Source organism: Anabrus simplex, chromosome 5, assembly GCF_040414725.1.
Source record: "Anabrus simplex isolate iqAnaSimp1 chromosome 5, ASM4041472v1, whole genome shotgun sequence".
Lineage (NCBI taxonomy): Eukaryota > Metazoa > Arthropoda > Insecta > Orthoptera > Tettigoniidae > Anabrus > Anabrus simplex.
This window is the reverse complement of record NC_090269.1, coordinates 102795804-102815510: the sequence shown is the minus strand read 5'-3', so window position 1 is coordinate 102815510 and position 19707 is coordinate 102795804. Positions and strand designations below refer to the sequence as shown.

Here is a 19707-nt window from a genome sequence, read left to right as displayed (position 1 = left end):
GGGCTGGTTCGAGGTCCACTCAGCCTACGTGATTAGAATTGAGGAGCTATCTGACGGTGAGATAGCGGCCCCGGTCTAGAAAGCCAAGAATAACGGCCGAGAGGATTCGTCGTGGTGACCACACGACACCTCATAATCTGCAGGCCTTCGGGCTGAACAGCGCTCGCTTGGTAGGCCAAGGCCCTTCAAGGGCTGTAGTGCCATGGGGTTTGGTTTGGTTTTTATTAACATAGTATCGGAAAGGTAGAAATGTAGTAGTATCGTTCGATACTGCAGTTAAATATCAATATCGTTCGGCAGGGTATCGAGGTGTTGCAAGTATCGAGAATTCATCTCTAATAATAATCCGGCCCCTTAGTTGAATAGTCAGCGTACTAGTTTCCGGTTAAGACGTGGTGGTGCTGGTGAGGATTATTGTTTTAAGAGGGAGTACATCTGGGCATCCGTCTTCTATTAACACTAATAAGAGGGAAAAAATGGAAAAGGTCCGACACGTCGTAAAATGGAGACATCGGCCAAAGTAAGACAAGGGCCACGAAAGGTGTGAAAATGAAAGACTCCCTAGGCCTCCGTTTGTAATACCGTCGGGGCCAGAAAGAACAAAAGTTGACCAAGGGAGGTCGGATCGGATAGATGAAAGCGAGGAGCGTGGCACAAGTAAGTTACTTACACTAGAAGCACTGTCATGACTCAGCTAAGGGCCCCGTGGTCACCAACCCACGTTCCCAAGTTGAGAGCCCCTGGGGTCTTTATCAGTCGCCTCTTGCGACAGGCAGGAGATACCGTGGATGTTACTGTACCGCCCCCACCCACAGGGGGATCTGATCAGAACGCCCGTGCTCGATTCGCGGCTGGGCCGTGGATTTTAACTGCATACGGTTAATTCATCTGTTTCGGGGACTGGGTGTTTGTGTTTATCATAATACACTTATCTTTACCTACACACAACACACGTCAGAATCACACAATTTTGATTACATCCTTCCTGACAGGGTTGGCGTGAGGAAGGACATCCGGCCCTAAAACCGGGCCGAATTTTCCCAAGAAAATTGGAAAAAAAAAAGTTAGGAATAATAATAATAATAATAATAATAATAAGAAGAAGAATAGTGTGTGATAATTTGGAGACATGGTGGCTAGGTTTTTTTCAAAGGGTAGAGTAGCATCTAGTCGTGGCATTGCATCCACTTACTAGGCGTTCTCCTCCTGTGTTCAAGATTGTCATAAGAGGACAAGGAAGTTGAAATTGAATGATTCAATTGTTTATGGTCGCCTTTCTTCTGAAGTTTCTTTCCTGAGGTAGGCCTACCTAGGTATTCTGCATGTATTCTGAGAAAATGCTTGAATGATGCCATCTTACATTCAACCCCTAACTCCGATACTCTAGCATAGAGCTGGAAGTGGTGGTTATTGATGCAAGGAGAAGTACAACCGGGTAGCCGTCCTCTATTAATAGCAATCAGAGGGAAAAAGTGGCAGGGTTCCAACACTTCAAAAAATGAAGGTATCGACCAAAGAAAGCCAAGGGCCACGACAATGAAAGACTCCCTTTACTTCGGCACCTAATTTCGTCGGGGTCAGAAAAGAATAAGAAGAGTTGACCAAGGGAGGTCGGATAGGATAGAAGAAAGGAGACTGGCACAAGTGGAAGCAATGATATGACTAAGCTAAGTGCCCCGTGGTCGCCAAACTACGCTCCCAAATTAAGAACCCCTAGGGCCCCTTTTAGTCGCTTCTTACAACAGGCAGGAGATAGCGTGGGTGCTAACTCTACCGCTCCCTCCTCCTCCCACAGTGGCTATATAGAGCTGGAAGAACATAGAATAGCATTTGAGTTCCAAGAGAATCTGTTCGGACATTTTTTATAGTTAATTTACATCCAGAAAAGATGCTGCCGATTCCTTTGATAGGGCCACTATTAATTTTTACTGAGGTAAAACAAAGTTCTAGGCTTTTCATCTTGCATAAATAATTATGAAACAGAAGCCGTAGATAACTATTGCGTTCATTAACAAAGCGTCGAGGTCGATCCATAAATTTACGGATATTTAGTCTATGATCTCGTACAAAGAGATTCTCCATACTGTACAGTAGCGCGGATACCGTCAGATGATGTAACTACAATGCCCAGACTTGGTTGGTGCTGCTACCTATGAAGCTGCTGGGGAAGAATGTTGGCATTGAATCTTTTTTCGAGACAGTTAGCTTTGCTGTGAGAATCAAGATGGCGACTAGCGACGATGAGCCTATGCATCTTTACGAAGTGTTTCAAAATTGTTTCAATAAGATAGCGAATAAACAACCTGGTAAGTTTCTATATGAATCTTTAATGTCTGATTGTCCCAAATGATTAGGTACTTGGGACTAATATGCTTTGTACTCAGAGGTTTGTAAGGGTTGAAATCGCGTGTGCTTGCTTTCTTCCCGATTGGCTTTTAGTGAAATTGTGTAACAGATTTTACTTCTTGTCAAAACTACTCCTCCACGGACTGAATGGTTACGAAAGTGTCTATGTTTACATTAGTGCTGTAACATCTCTAGTTGTGGAGATTCGTCCGAATACACGATAGCATCAATGATGAAACCTCCTATGTTTTGGTTTGGAAGGTCATCTCTACACTGAAGCATCATGATTAGATCCTACAGATTCTCTTGTTTGGAGACAGTTCCGTGGTGTAAGTGTGTACAGCGACAGAAATTATAATGTGGAGCAGACGTTAAGCCTCTCTTACTCGGCAATTTGTGGATTAATCGCCCCGCATGGCCTTTCTTGTAACAACAAATTTTGTGGCATCTGAAATTAACCTTAATTTCCAAGTTCATATGTGATTTCAACTTGTCAAGGTAATTTTCTGCTTAGTTTTTCTATTTTTTTAATTCATCGTGTGACAAGTTTGTTATGATAGTCAAACAGACACGCCATATTCATGTTTTTGTTGACATTTCTGAAATGGTAATACCGTACTATTTTGTAGTCATGGAAGTTAAATGACTGAAGAATTTGTGAGTGTTCTTATAATCTGACAGTTCGATTGTGGTTGACATTTGTTGCTAATGATGACAACGGAAAATAAAACCACGAACGGTTTATATTTTTAATATTCTATTTTCTTGTTTTGTTTACATTTGTGTGTAGACACGGAATGAAGTCTTAAATATCTGTTTATCATAATAAAGACGTACGAAGTGATAACAGTGTTCCATGGAGAATTCGTGTGATAATTTAATATTCGTTCGTGTTTTCCTTATGTTAAACTTTTGACAGTTTAGTGATAAAAATGTGTGAATTAGCTCCCGAGTGTTGTAGGTTATATTTTCTGGGAAATAAGTGCTAAAAGATACGGTACTCCTATTAGTGACATAGTTCTGGTTTGACAGGTTTATCTTCAAGATGCCAGTTGACATTTTGTTAACAGTGCTAAGCTGTTAATGTATGGCAGTTTTTCAAACCTGATATACATCTGTACTGAATGTAAATTGTGAAATCTATTAGGTTCCTACCATTTTATATCAACATAACATTCTTAGAAAATTTAAATTAGTTAGGCCTATATGAAATATTAGGGAAGGTGGAGATACTATTTATTATTATGAAATATTAGAGAAGTAGCAATACTTCTTATTTATTATGCTATTATTATAGTGCTGTGCACTTTCTTCAAGGAGATTGATAGGGTACATTTGCATGCTCCAAGTTGCATGACATCAACCACTTCCCACAGAAGTTAAATTCAGGTTATGTATCAGCATAGAAAAGTGGTTTTCTGGACGAAATGTGGATCATTGACCAATTACTCACAGTGAGGAGTAATTATATTACAGTCACTCGGTATTATTATGGTTTTAAAATTTATTTTTCTTGCCTGCTGCCATACAGTACTCATTTTACTGTCAAAGGCGAAATATTTTTAATGTTTAGATTACTAAATGCAATGCTTGAAATACAGGAAGTGATTTGTTTTGATTTTGTGACTTGGTAGTCAAAGTACATTGATGACAGTTAAATCAGTGATGCGTTGAGGCCATACACAACCTTACTGTGCAGTAGAATGTAAAAATAATGGATAGTAAAAATTATCTTGATACCGCTACTTTTATCTTGGTAGTCAAATACATTGATAGCAGTTAAATCAGTGAAATGTGGAGGCCATACATAACCTTACTATACTGTAGTATGTGCAGCTGATGAATAGCAAAAATTAGCCTGACACCACTACTGGGTATATCAAGACAGGCCATGTTTTGATAAATGAAGATTTTATATCTAGACAAGGATTATTTACTTTTCTTGGAAATATGTCTGAAATTTGTTGTTACAATATGACGTTATTCCTGTTATGTTTTGTTATGGCAGAAGGCTTTATTATGTTTGCGAATGACTGTTGTTTTTTGGTAAATAACTTAGTAAGGATATGCTTGTTTGTCTTACTGGAAAAGAGCATCAAGTCTATGTAGGTTTTATTCTCCAACTTGAAATCTTGAGAGAAAATCAGTAAAGAAAATCACATGACATTTTGCTTGACATCTGTAGAAATCGGTACGATTTCGTGGACTACCGGTACTTCTGTAGTAGCCTACTGTGGCTTTCACTGTTCATAATTTTGATGTACTGTTATATGGGTTGTTTGTAATATTTATAGATCTCTGGACATTTAACTATTAATTGTACACTCTAGGGATGAACCTGGATTCTGGTTTTGAGTAGACTATATCATTTGTGAAGGCTACATAGAATCCTACGGTGTAGTGTAGTACTGGCAGTGTAGTGCTTAAGTGTAAGAATCACAAGATTTTCCAGCTTATATTTTCTCTTCTCTGAGGACACAACACTGGCACTCTAGTATGTGTTAAAAGTTACAGTTAAAGGTACATTGAACACACAGCAGTATCACACGTGGTCATCAGTTCTGTGTAGTATGTGCTACTGTGTGTATCTTATTATCTGAGGCTAGGTTCACAACTGTCATAATATTTATCATAAGTTGGATTTGCAGAATAGCAGGCTTCATAGCCTGAGTCATGCCATGGAAATAAAATAATAATAATGTTGAAATGGGATGCCGTGGCGCTTCATGTGGACATCTGACTTGAATATTCAGACAGAAATGACAAATTCTGGAAAGCACTGAGATATCCAGGTGAAGCGTGTCCCCACATAGTGTGAAGTCTTTTTTTCACTTGATTTTGTAATTGTTTGTGCTACTCTTGAGCTGCTAACATGCATCATTTATCATAACTTTCCTTAAGAAAGCTGCAGGATTTTTTTGCATTTCTTTCTTACTAATGGTTTTTTTTTTTGCTAGGGGCTTTACGTCGCACCGACACAGATAGGTCTTATGGCGACGATGGGGTAGGAAGGCCTAGGAGTTGGAAGGAAGCGGCCGTGGCCTTAATTAAGGTACAGCCCCAGCATTTGCCTGGTGTGAAAATGGGAAACCACGGAAAACCATTTTCAGGGCTGCCGATAGTGGGATTCGAACCTACTATCTCCCGGATGCAAGCTCACAGCCGCGCGCCTCTACGCGCACGGCCAACTCGCCCGGTTACTAATGGTTTAGCAGTGCACTAACACAGACAGGTTTTTTGGCAGTGATGTTACAGGAGAGTATCAGGAAGGAAATGACCAATGTCTCCATTAACTCTTTCCCGCGGTTTGCATAGTAAAGCATACTGGAGTCTCATATTGTCTCCCACGGGTTGCGTAGTAAAGCGTACTCAACTTTCAAACAGACTTCCACTGCCATCTGTCTGCTCAACATATAACTTCTTGGAACCAGTAAATTCCCTATGCTTCCTAGATACAGCTGGCATGCACGGAATTCTAAAATAAAGTGTTCTTTTGTACATTTTCTTAGGTAGAACAGACAGCTGACTGAATGTAAACACGTTGCAGCAACATGGCTGCTCATAACCAGTTGAGTGCAGAGGATATTTCTTACAAATTAGATTAGTATGTTGACGAATGCAATAGTAGTGAGTTTGAAGTTTAGGTATTATAATAAAAATGGTGTGGGAAACATTTGGGACAGAAGATGAATCTGAGGGAAATCGAAATATGGCACAGGACAGGAAATGTTCTTTCACGTACCGTCTCCTTTTACATATTAGGCCTCGTTGTACAAAATATAATTATCAGTTATAAGCCTCCAGTTAATTCTGTTTCGGACGATTACATAATATTCCAACTAATGTCAATTTATCTTCCAATCCCATTCAGTGAAAAATTGTTTATAATTTGTGTGTCTGAGAGGAAGTATGATTTGCTATCTAAATATCTTCAACTGACGGATTCCAAAAATGAAATAAATTGAGGGATTCAGGGCGAATTTCTGCATTCTCTACATTCCCAAGAAAATAAGAGCCCCATCAGGTCGAGGAATTCAGGCTGACTTTAAGAACAAGCTATTTAACATTATGCACCATATTAGATGCTTCTTGATGTACCATTCTGAACAGGGGGGCGAGTCCTGCATGTAATTAGGTTATCTATCTCATTGTATCATTTTAGAATAACTATAGTGTATTTTTCATTATTACAAAATTTGAAAGCGATATCTTAAGTGGATTTTACAGAATAAATTATTTAGTGAAGGTACTCAACAACTATACCTGACGACAAGCAAATTATTACTCTAGGTTTTGCCAGACAGGGAGTCAAAGATAGTCTGTGGGAAAAGGTTAAGGTACAGCCCCAACATTTGCCTTGTGTGAAAATGCGAAACCAAAGAAAACCATATCCAGGGCTGCTGAATAAGCTCAATTAAAGCTTACAGCTACGTGGCCCATACTACGCAGCCAACTTCCTTGGCATGTCTTCATCCAATCTTCATCTGTTTACAGGAGGTTTACTAAGAATGAACTTAGACCATTCGCATGTACTGTATGTGCTTAAAATGTACAATTAGGCCTAATTTGTAAACATATTTTGTCAAACTGTTAGTATTTGGAAGATTTTCTTCCAGCAAAAGAGTTTTTTTTTACAGATTTATAGCTTGACAGAATTGTTTGGTCTAACTTTTGGACACATAATGACATCCAGATTAATTAAGTTAAATCATGTTTCATCCACTATAAAGGATATGACATATTTTAATTTGACAGTGTTGTGAGTTTAAGTGCTCTGTGATTTGTATGGAGGAAGTTGTGCTAACTAATAGCTTGTGGTCACCACACAAGTGTGAGCAAACACTTCAGATTGTGTGCAGAGTAAATCACTGTGGGAGCAGTATTCTTACCAGTAGTCCTTGAATCCTTTAACTTCAACCTTGAGAAGCATCTAGTTCACCTACAACTGGGTTTGTCGTGGGGTGGTCTGTGAAAAAAAGGAAAAAGAACAGAAATTCATTAAGAATTTTATAAACCAAATGTTCATAGCAGCAGTATTCAGTGTAAATAGAGCTGTAAGCCTACACTTTAAATATCTATCTCATTGGTAAGTCACGGGTATATTTGATGCTCATAGGTATGCAACAATGTATGTTCAACACTTGCCCTGTTTCTTTGCGGGGTCGAGATGAATGAGATGAATCTTAGAGCAAATTTTTACGACCGGTTGCCCTTCCTGACTACAACTCCATCGGTTGAGTTCATGAAATTAAATGAATGACATGATAGTAGGAGTGGTGGTGGTTGTAGTGGTACTAGTACAAACCCATGTCCAGAGATAGAGATATGTACATCACCATGGGCAATATGAGATAATCAGCTCGCTAAAATAAACATATTTTTCTTTTTAAAAAGTACCTAAGTCATGGTTGTGAGCGGTTCATTGTAATTTTCTTTTGTAAAGATTCTTGCTATGAATGAAAGAATAGGGACTTTACATATACAGTAGAACCCCGTTTATCCAAAATAAAGGGGGCAGAGCCACTTCGGTTGACACGTTTTTCGGATGACACATGGTAAATATTTTTGGAAGTTAAATGTCGAAATAAAAATGTATAAACTCTGTTGAGCAGAGGTGTATACTGTATATTCACATTAAATTATTTACATAATATCACTCATTATATAAAATCAGTGATTTTCTTCTGAATTTTCTTGGTGCAGCTATGTTGCGCCACCGTTTAAAGAACCATACATCAACTGGTGTAGATTCATTGCTTTGTTCAACAAAGCTCAATGCAATTTGAAATAATGAAACAATTTTTTGTTACTACTGAACTGAATACTGTATACAGTAATTTTATTACAGTACTGTAATTAAAGTGTGTGGTACTGTATTTTAAAAAAAATTTGAAATCAATGTTACCCCTAATGCATTCAATCCATCATCTGCTGGAACTCCATTCTCAGAACTGCTGTTGTCAAGGTCGGAGTCGTCTGCATAATCTTCATTACGAATAATACAGTAATAATGATAATACAGTAATAATGATTCCTGCTTGTTCAAGAAAAAATATATCATGGAACGAACAAGTTCAGTTAAACGGGGTTCTACTGTATATATATATTGTATGGCTTTTAGTGTTGAGAGTGCCTGAGGACATGTTCAGCTCGTCTGGTGCAGGTTGTTCTATTTGACGCCTATAGGCGACCTGCGTGTCTGGATGGATGATGATGATGAGGTAGAGAGAGGGTGAAACCCAGTGTCTGCACATAACCTATTCCTGTCAAATAGCACCAAGGGGTTTGCTCAAGTATTTTTGTCCCCTTAACAGTACTGGTATCATGTGCCCTCACTCCATATGAACATTGCAGAGAGGTTTGGAATTGAATCCAGGCTTTTGGTATGCAATCTAAATAGGTATGCACCGGGCGAGTTGGCCGTGCGCGTAGAGGCGCGCGGCTGTGAGCTTGCATCCGGGAGATAGTAGGTTCGAATCCCACTATCGGCAGCCCTGAAAATGGTTTTCCGTGGTTTCCCATTTTCACACCAGGCAAATGCTGGGGCTGTACCTTAATTAAGGCCGCGGCCGCTTCCTTCCAACTCCTAGGCCTTTCCTATACCATCGTCGCCATAAGACCTATCTGTTGGTGCGACGTAAAGCCCCTAGCAAAAAAAATAAATAAATAAATAGGTATGCTGCAATATTATATGGTCTTTGAAATTATTGTTCATGGACAAGAATATTTCTTAAAATGCGTAGTAGCCGAGGCAATCATTTTGAGAATTTCTGCAGTATACTTGATTCCATGCAAAGTTCTTAGTGATTTTGACCGGTTCTGAAACTGTATTGTTGGTTAGTCTTCTATGCTGAAGGTTATGCAGTCAATACGGACCATTGATTATTTGTAATTCCCAGTACAAGTAGCTTTAAAGGATGGTAAGATTTGTTAGACTGATGTCAGATTTCTGGCTCTTTTAAGAACCTCTTTACTGGACAAAATTCAGACACTTGGGTATATTTTCAAAATCTGTAGCTGTTGAAGTAGTTATTATTTTTAAAAATGCCTATTACTGTTGTATTTGACATTAGTGGGGGTGGGTGTAGAGTTCCTTATTGAACCCATTAAGGCCAACCCCTTGCTATGGATGCGAGGCATAGATATTAAGAACTCAAGACGTTTCAAGAATCGCAGCACGATAAATGACTTTCATGCGCTGTATTGCAGGATACACCAAGTGGGATCATAAAAGGGATAACGAGATGCTCAAAGAACTGAAAATACAACCATTAACTGACTACTTCTACAGTTATCAGGAAAACTGGAAACGTCATATACAAAGGTGGAACCTGGATGATTGCCGAAAGAGATTCTCCAATATCAACCCAGGTGGAAAAGATCTGTAGGATGTCCGATGAAGAGGTGGCGTGACAATGCCAAGATCATAACGGGACACATGGCCCAATACATGAAAGTTGATGATGATGTCCTATTTTTTTTTATAAGGAAGTTGAATCAGATACACTCTTCATGTGTATGAGTATGAGAATAGGAAGAGTACAGTGGCAGAATACTGCAGGAAGAAGGAGCAACTGGAAGAAGAGACAAGGACAAATCTAAATACACAAAGTAAAAGAAAAACTCCATATCTTAACTCATTGCTGTCTATTTTCATCAGTCTCAGTTCTTTCCCTAGCATCCCACTAACGACTTTTACGTTGTTGTTTTTTTGCTTTACGTCACACCGACACAGATAGGTCTTATGATGGCAATGGGGCAGGAAAGGCCTATGAATGGGAAGGAAGCGGCTGTGGCCTTAATTAAGGTGTGAAAATGGGGAAACCATGGAAAACCATCTTCAGGGCTGCCGACAGTGCCACTAGGCCCCTATCTCCCGGATGCAAGCCAACAGCTGCGCGCCCGTAACTGCACGGCCAACTCACCTGGTTTTTTCGGGTTTTGGAGACAATACAAATATAGACCTACATCCTTTAAGATAGAAAGTTAGAAAGGAGAATAGGAACACATACCATGAAGAATACATTATATCAGGCTATTGTAGGCAGAAGGAGCAACAGAGAGGAGTGAGAAAGATAAACATGAAAACTGAAAAGAATAACAATTAACATTACGTCTTCACAGATGAGTTCTTTCTCCGTCTTTCAGTTCTATTAGTTGAGAAGTTGTTGATACACTTAGTGCAGTCGAGTTCCCTCTTCTCCCTCTAGGGGTTCACAATTAATGAGATAACAATTTGGAATGTCTGTTTATTTCCTGTTAATGAGACAGTGTGTATTAAATTGTCCATAGCTGAAGACTGTAAAGATTGTTTCTAGAAACTTTCTTCTTCTTCTCTCCCATTGGTGTAGCTGTGTAGGTGGTTATTTTAACCCATGGAGTTGTAGTGGTAGCTCTGTGATTTTCTCACTGTTGCTCACCAAGGTGCTCAGATTTGGATCCTGATGTTGGTGAGGTTTTTGAAATGAGTAGTCATTCTGTAAATATTTTAATCCTACATGAAACTAGACATCCGTAACTTATAACTAGATGTTTAGTCATATAAATTTGTCTCCATCCCATCTGTAAGAAATGTATTACGTTGTTTAGGTTCAGGTTAAGTACTTTCGTACGTTGTACTTGAGGAACACTAAAATGTTAATGTACCGTACGAAGGGAATTCAGTATATAATGCAACACTTTTTTTTTCTAAAACCAGGTTGGTTTTACTGAGGATTCAAATACACCATGTTATTCCTCAATCCTTTTGCTACAATACCCTATTTTTCAACATAATCTCCGTTCAATGCTACGGCCTTATTCCACCATAATATGAGGGCCTGCATGGCATCACTCAACTGGTCGATGTTGGAGCCAACATCGTGCTGCATCTATAACTTCCCCATCATCCACGCCTTGCTTCCCGTAAAGTGCATCCTTCATTGGGCCGAACAGATAAAAGTCAGAAGGCGCAAGATCCGAGCTGTAGGGTGGCTGAGGAAGAACAGTCCACTGAAGTTTTGTGAACTCCCGTTGGGTGTGCAGGCTTGTGTGAGGTCTTGCGTTGTCGTGGAGAAGGAGAATTTCGTTTGCATTTTTGTAGCTACGAACACGCTGAAGTCATTTCTTCAATTTCTTCCAATGGCACAAAACCCCCATGACTTTACCAGCTGAGGGTATGGTTTTGAAACATTTTCCTTGTGGGAGAGTTGGTGTGGCACCATTCCATGGATTATTGCAGGAGATCAGACAGGTTTGCTCGACCTTGTTGAGATGATGAAGCACGTCTCGTCCAACGACTCACTGTGCTTTTGTCTCCTGCCAGGTCTACGTAGACATTCTGTAAACGCCTATGAATATCTGTGATGCCCTGGTTTTCCGCCAAGAGAAACTTAATAGGCCTAACTGCTCTCCGTTTGGTTCGCACCTCTGTTACAGATGCCACTTTGAAGGCTAATAGTGCTGCCACCTATCACAAATTAATTAAACTCTATGAGACGAAACAAGAATATTAAAAAATGTCTCACACAAAATTCCAATTTTTTAAAGCCGAAATTGGCCAAAAAATAAAACAATATGTATGCAGTAGTTTATTTTTACTGCAAATATTGTACACAACACCGTTCAAGTATACCTTTGGTATACCTACCTACAAGCTGTGTAGATTGTCAGGTTTAATTTGTGGACCATATGTATACTTCTTATTTCGTTCTTGAGTACTTGGTAGACTAGTATTGCTGTTGTGTTGACCTGTTTAAATGATCAAAATGTTCTTCGGCTATCATATTTTTCATAGATACGAGTATGCTGTTTGAACTACATGTTTCAGAAAATTGAATTGGATTCAGTCTGTTTCCAACACTGCATTTAGAGTTTTCTTTTAGCCAATCGTAATGCATCAATGATCTTTTAAGATTCACTCGGCTTTTGATATTATGAATTGGGTGGTTTGTAAGTATCCAAACGTTACGTCACATATATGCAGTTTTACAGGAATGCTAAGAGAATATTTTCCAGTGTTTGTTTCACGTGCCCGAATTTTAATGAAAATTTTCATAAACTTCATTTACACAATAATACTAATATTATTCAAATTTTGAACACCACATCTGAAATGTTGATTATTTCTTTGAATTTTTTTGATCTTGATGCTGTTTATCTCACAACTGCCTAGTTCACTTGTTATTGCACGTACTAGATAGTGTTTTGCAGCATGGTACTCAGTTGTATATATTTGGGCATGTGCTGCTCTCTCATTATTTACGCATAGTAGGAGATGGTAAGGAGTGATGGGCAAGGGAGAGCAGGACATACCCGTAAGAGGACGGGGTAGGATGGGCCTATCCCAAATATGTTAAAGAAGGGAGACATGAGAGAGGCGGGATACGGGAGGAGAGCGGTTTCGGCCTCACGTGGCTGGCCTCAATGGAATGGTGAGAGAACCGCACTGTCATCTGGTAAGGTTGTTGGGGTCTTCTTTTGGGGCCCCACGGATAAGGCCGGTCGTGTCATCATTGGGAGGGCGGCTTTCTTCTCACCAGGGGTGATGACACAGACGGACAGTAGTAGTAGATTGTTAACTTATCCTTCTTTGATTGTTATTAATATTATTTCTTGTTTTATATCATTAAGTGGAGACGATGGATGTGGCATTGAGGGACTGAGGATGACTGCTGTGGTGACCCTCCCTTGGGAGTGTCACGTTTCCGGCGTATCTGATGGACCTCATGGCATGTCCAAGGAATCTCCATTTTTTCTTCTTTTCTTTTGTTGTTAGTTGTTCGTGCATGGAAGGGGCTTTGTGAACATGTATCGGGGCTAATCGCCTGTTATGCTCAGTGAATAAATACTAAATACGACTGAATACTAGTGTTTTGCACCTTGGAAAAGACTGCAGAAAATACAGTAAATATGTCAGAACCTCACTTTCATAAAGAATGGACATAGTGCCATTTACATCTGGTGCACAGACTGTATATATATATATATTAGAGGGCATCATCCTCTTCCTAGTATTAAAAGCCAATGTATATCTAGGACTTCTAGTTTAATTTTTTGGCCATTTACAAAATAATAGTCATTGCGTGAAAATATACAATTTCTGTTGTATAAAGCATCAATCTACATCTCCTAAGGTTAAAGCAGCATTGATATTCAATATCATAAGTGATTTCTGTTAAAGGAATCCCATATCTTTTTTTTTTTTGGTAGTGATTTGCAAAGTAGTTGTTTCTTTATGCCCAGTGACCTTGAGTGACACTTCTGTGTTATTATTAAATAGCTTTTTTTATATGATTTTGTCTGGTGTGTAGCTTATATATATACATATAAATTTATTTATTTGTCTTCTTTCAAGTGGCAAAGTTAGGGTGCATGTCCCTCTCTTACACTTAACGACACTTACAATACTTTTCTGCAGATATATTGTTATAATTCAGTAGACTTACATTATGCTAACACACGCTATCACTCTTACTCACATTTATAAAGGAATTAAAATATTATACTGTGCATTAACCAATATGAAATAATATTGCTCGAACACATGAATATACAAAATAAATGCACATATTTCACAATTTAGGTCTACATGTACAAGAAAAACACAGTCTATCGCCATTCACACACTCAGCTGTACAGTGCATATATCATTATAATTTAGGAAGGAGGGGTGTCAGGCCTCAATTACTTCAGTTTTTCTTGCAGAAATTTAAAGTATAACATCCATGTCAAAAGGAAATTGAAAGTGCTAGAGGATATGTAGTCCTAACAGTTGTTATTTATTAAAAAAGAGCTGGAATATTAATATGTTCCTCATTTAACAGGTGAATGATGAAAGATTATTGAACCAGGTGCAAACCAGTGTTCCACTTAGATTCAAGGTCATCATTTACATGCCACTTGTAGTGTGGGGAAATTATAGAACAGTTGATATAAATGTTTTTGATAATGTAATGATGGTGATTGCTATGAAGATAATAGGTTACTCATTGACATTTAGGACTCTGAGCTTTGAAATCTTTGGATGAGGGATTAAAGGATTCTTAAAGAATTATGTTGGTCCTCAATTACACTGGACTGAAATGAGAATTTTTTTAATGTTGTGGTTTGAGAAAGCTGGATGCAACTCTCTTACTTGAGGAACACAAGTCCTCCCTACCTATTAGGGATTGCATTGTAGTATATTTATATTCCACTATTCAACTTGGAAAATATCAAGGGAACTATTTGATTTTCTGATACAAAGCTAGTTCCATCCAGGAGCTGACTTCTTTCTTACAGAATACTGTTGATCTCAAATGCAAGCTCACTGCATTATCTTTGCTGTACCTTGATTCAGTTTCACTTACTATACCTCTAACCTGAGAGAACATGCTCCCCCTGTGGGTGGGGCAGGTAGAATAACACCCACGGTGTCCCCTGCCTGTCGTAAGAGGCGACTGAAAGGGGCCTCAGGGGCTCTGAAGTTTGGAGCGTGGGTTGGCGACTACGGGGCTCTCAGCTGAGTCCTGCATTGCTTCCACTTAATTGTGCCAGGCTCCTCGCTTTCATCTGTCCTGTCCGACCTCTCTTGGTCAACTCTTGTTCAACTCTTGTTCTTTTCGGATACCGACGGCATTACGTATGGAGGCTTAGGGAGTCTCATTTTCATGCCCTTCGCGGCCCTTGTCTTCCTTTGGCCGATACCTTCATTTTTCGAAGTGTCGGACCCCTTCCATTTTTTCTCTCTGATTAATGTTGTACAGATGATGATTGCCTAGTTGCTAATTTTCGTGTCATTCTCACTCTATTTTCGAGTTTCAGTGTGCTGTATTAGAGTTCAGTCTACCATTGAGGCCAAGTCGTCGGCATAGGCCAAATGGCTTATCTCATGCCTTCCCAACTGAATCCCTCCCTGTTATTTTTTGCCTTTCAGTAAATGAACCATGAAAATTATGAACAGTAAAGTTGAAAGATTATTTTCTCCAACCTGTGTAAGTACCTTGAACCAAGAGCTCATTCTACTATCAATTTTCACTGCGGCTGAATCCGCTAGATGGGGCTTCATTCATTCCATTCCCGACCCGGTCGAATGACTGGAAACAGGCTGTGGATTTTCATTTCTGAATTGTCAACATAAATGCCTTGATTGTAATAACCTACCCCTAGTCCCTCAGTACAGCGAATATCTTTTCCCTTGGTACTCTGGCAAATGTCTTTTCAAGATATACAAAACATAAGCATACCTGTCTATTCCTATCGTAGCTTTTTTCGGTTACAAAGCGCATACTGGAAAATCTGGTACTCTGTGGTCTGAAACCACACCGGTTATCATCCAACTTTCTCTCCTCCATTGATCGCATTGTCCTTTCCAAAAATGCCAGTGAACAGTTTGCGTGGTGTACTGATCAAAGAAGTGCCTGGATATTTGTTGCAATCATTCCTGTTCCCTTGCTTTTCACATCTCTGAGTAGCACATGAAAGCATTCGTGGGCATCGGTTTGCATCGAACGACGAGGTATGTGGCTGGGTACAGGTATGTTTCCATCGAGAGTTCGATAGCTTTTTCAAGAAATTATTATTTAAATGATAAAGAGCTTAATACATGCTATGTTGGGGTCTATGACCTAGATGTTAGGCACCTTTAAACAACAAGCAGCACATCACATACTATGTTCACAGGCCTCATTTTGATGTTCAGTCCTGTGAGTTGAGGATAGAATATATCCACGCTGATACCTGTCGACTATGGTGTGTGACTGTAAAAAGACTTACCGGTAATGTCAAAGGGCTCTCATTTTAAGATTGTAGGGTGGCGACGGTGGGGACTTCCGTCGAGTCTGACACTGCCTCCATTTGCTTCTGCCAGACTACTCACTTTTATCTCTTCTATCCGACCTACCTTCTTACGTCAACTGTGTGAGGTTTCCGTTTCTTTTGGTGTTGCCTTCATAGTTCTTTCTGCTCAGGGTAGTAGTAAAACGGAAGATTACCTAGTATTCCCTATAAAACAATATCTCATCACCACCGATCACCATTTTGATGTTTAATATATGTTTTGTTATTTTTTTCGATGCACGTCACGTGTGTGGATTTGAGGGGAATCTCCGGTGTTAAATATCTCTGCGAATTTGCTCATTGGCGTCTTTATTTATGATGATTGTAATGTTGTTGCTGCTTGGTTTGGAAGATTGAGGTATATTCCCCCGTAATGCGGTACACTTTATGTATGTGGAAAATAGTTTTGTTGAACTAAGTGGCTCAGACGGAAGAGCGATGGCCTTCTGAGCCCAAGTTGGTGGGTTCGATTTCAGCTCAGCCCGGTCTATGGTAATATCCAGTTTATTGACGGCTTAACGGAGAAGTTAGCGTGTAATGGCATTCTTAAATAGAATATTAAGTGAAGTGCGGAAATGTTTGGGCTATCGATCTACGTACATGTTCCAACAAGGCAACGACCCCAAACTTACAGCTGTTCTGAATAAGGAATGGTTGATTTGGAGCGGTTTAAGACAGCCGAAAACTTCCTCCATCCCCACCCCACCCCCCATCCAGTCTGCTAACCTAAGCCCCGAGCATTTATCGACGTATTTGGAATCTTAGGGTCTATCAGCCGAAATGTGCAATTTGAAGAGGAGTTGAAAAGAGTGGTGTTTGAAGGATTGTTCAATTCAGTCCAGAGAAGTGTGTGACAGACTTGTAAAGTCCATGCAGCGAAGGTATCAAGCAGTTCTTAAAAAAAACGAATCTTATTCTGCAAAGTATTGTCTTCATCTGTTTATTTTATTTCACTGTATGAATAGGCCTAACATTTTGACTAGAAAAAGTACCTGTTGTAAATATTTTATATTTGTTTTATATATACATGTTCCTTTCACCTTCTTCTGATCCCTTCGGGCTTTTCGGAGAGAAGCTGTGGTATTATGTCGTCTGCGGATCGGTCATGGCATAGTAACGCACTCCTAACTACTGAAGGGTGAACGCCCCCCGGTGTGCTTGCGGCGGTCATCTAACCGTGGTACACATCCTTACGGAGTGCGTGGACCTGGCCGATCTGCGCCGTAGTCGAAAATCCTGAGTGCCATTTCCGTCATCCTACGAAATGATGTCACACGTTTTATGAGGGATTGTGGGCTTTTTTTTGTTTATCGTAGGGGTATGTAAAAGTGTATTAGTATAATTTTGTTAACTGCGATTTTATCGCATTGACTCTATTTCACTTCGTATTTGCGTATTGTAATGTGTTATTTTAACTTTTAATAGAATTTTATTAGAAAATAGAGCATTGCGAATCAGATCCACTGATTTTTAAAATCTCATAATCATTTTTCATCATCATTTCTTTTAAATTCTGGTCAGTGGATATATTTTAAAATTTTAATTATCATATCGTTTCCTTACATCTCGTACCAATAGGGTCCGATGACCTAGCTGTTAGGCCTCTTTAAACAACGATCATCATCATCATCATCATCTTCTGACAGCTAGGTATTCGCTCGACTTTGCCCGTAAATTCACTGTGATAAATAGTATGATTTAACACATTTATATTGTCGTGCATATACAGAAGAAATATGTTTATACGTTACATAAAGCAGTGTGCGTAAAAATACTTTTGTTAGAGGAAAAATCTATGTATTTAAAACACTAGGCTGATTTTTGTTACCGCGAGTTTGAGAGAACGGCTGAACCGATTGACATCGTAATCTGACAGAAGCGCTTGGCCTGTAGATTTGCAGTGTGTCTTTAAAAGTATAAACATTTCTTTTCATATATTTTTAAATTATTAAAGAAAAACGTAACATTCTGATTGGCCCAGGCGCTCGCCAGTACTTTAAAGCCGTCTGGACCTGAGAGCGCTGAGGCATGTGTCACGATAGATGAGGTTTAAGGGGGTAAACACGCATGCGCAGTTAGTAGACGTTTTCCTGGTCAGGTGTACTTCAGCTTCTTCAGCCTGTGTTGTAGCGAGTCACTTGGCCAAGAAGAAGCTATTCAGCGCATTTTTACTGTCTCTTCTGTAGTTCTCCCTATATTTGCTAGCTTGAAGCGATTTCGCATACATTGAGATGTTTTCTTCTCCATGCCGTCTCTCCCTATGTTTGTAAGCTTGACTGATTTCGGAGATTTTCTTTTTTCATGCCGTAATTTTAACACTGCGGCTGTTAACTTCTTCCATCCCGGTAGTTAGCGAAGTGAGTCGATCCTCCGTGTTATACTAATGTGCTAATTTTCAATTTCGACTTGACCAACATGGTACTCATAACAAACCAGGAACCACTTTCAGTTATTAATGAAATCATTATTAATGAATGTCAAGAAAGTATTTTTCATCGATGGTCCCGGGGGCACTAGAAAAATATTTAGGATATATAATACAAACGTGCTTCAATTTAGGATTTCGTGTTATATCAGTAATGTGGACAGAAATAGCTGCTGTTTTGCTGTCCAACGGTTGAACAGTGCACGTTACATTCAAAACTCCTCTAAATTTAAATGCGAGTTCGGTGTTTGAATTAAAATTAAATTGCAAAGCTGTTGGCGATAATGGATTAGTAGGGCTCAATATGGGATAAACCCCCAATGACAAATAGTCATTCAATAATGTGTGTGAGCCGTCTTCTAAAATATATCATAGGTAACGACATTCCACTCTTTGACCCTTTTTCAAAATACGCCGCTTACATAAAAAAATGCACAGGCAAAACCAAAATAAAATGGAATTAGCTTATTTTTTGCAAGAAATCTGTAACGGCGACTACCCTTCTCTAGATGGTGAAATGTTATTGATCTACCAGTCAGAATAAATAGCACGTGATTATATCCTGATTGAAATTTATAGCAGAACGTTCGCTTCTGCGAAAGATGTGGTTTTCTCGAAAGTTGCCATTAATTAATGAATTAATATGAAAGTCATTGGGCTTATACCCGATAGTTCAAAACCATACACTATCGTCAACAGACGAGTACTGAAGATTTCAATTTCCTACATAATTCTTGAATTCTTTGGAACTAATCATTTGGCTCTACGTATTCTTATTCTAAAAATTGGAGCCTGGAAATCTGAACGTTTCCCAACGGCTCCTAAGCGGAACCAGATCAGGGCCTAACTGTAAGAAGAATATGTACGAAAATTGTTTAGATTTGGAAATAGTAAGTGGAGATAAAGCTGTACAAGAGAGCTCTCATCCCTTGAATTGACTTAAGAACATCCGATAAAATAAAACGCATCCATTTTCTTTCAAGAGACATCAATTTCCAATTCGCTTGGCATTTTGTATCATGATCAATAAACCTCAAGGGACGTGAAGGTCTCTATTTGCCCCAACCAGTTTTCAACCATGGCCAGTTAAATGTTGCAGTGTCAAGAGAGCGATATTTTAAAGTTGCAATAGTGTCAAG

The 19707-nt window shown here is 39.2% G+C and overlaps 1 protein-coding gene across 1 annotated transcript in view; it reads left to right on the top strand.

Annotated features, from left to right (window-relative positions):
* Window positions 1-2218: 2218 nt before the first annotated feature.
* The window catches only part of LOC136874380 (uncharacterized), a 400009-nt gene continuing 382520 nt past the window's right edge, over window positions 2219-19707 (top strand). The window contains exon 1 of the mRNA XM_067148016.2: window positions 2219-2306. Within this exon, the coding sequence (XP_067004117.2) occupies window positions 2225-2306 (82 nt within the window). The 5' untranslated portion in view covers window positions 2219-2224. The remainder of the gene's footprint in view (window positions 2307-19707) is intronic.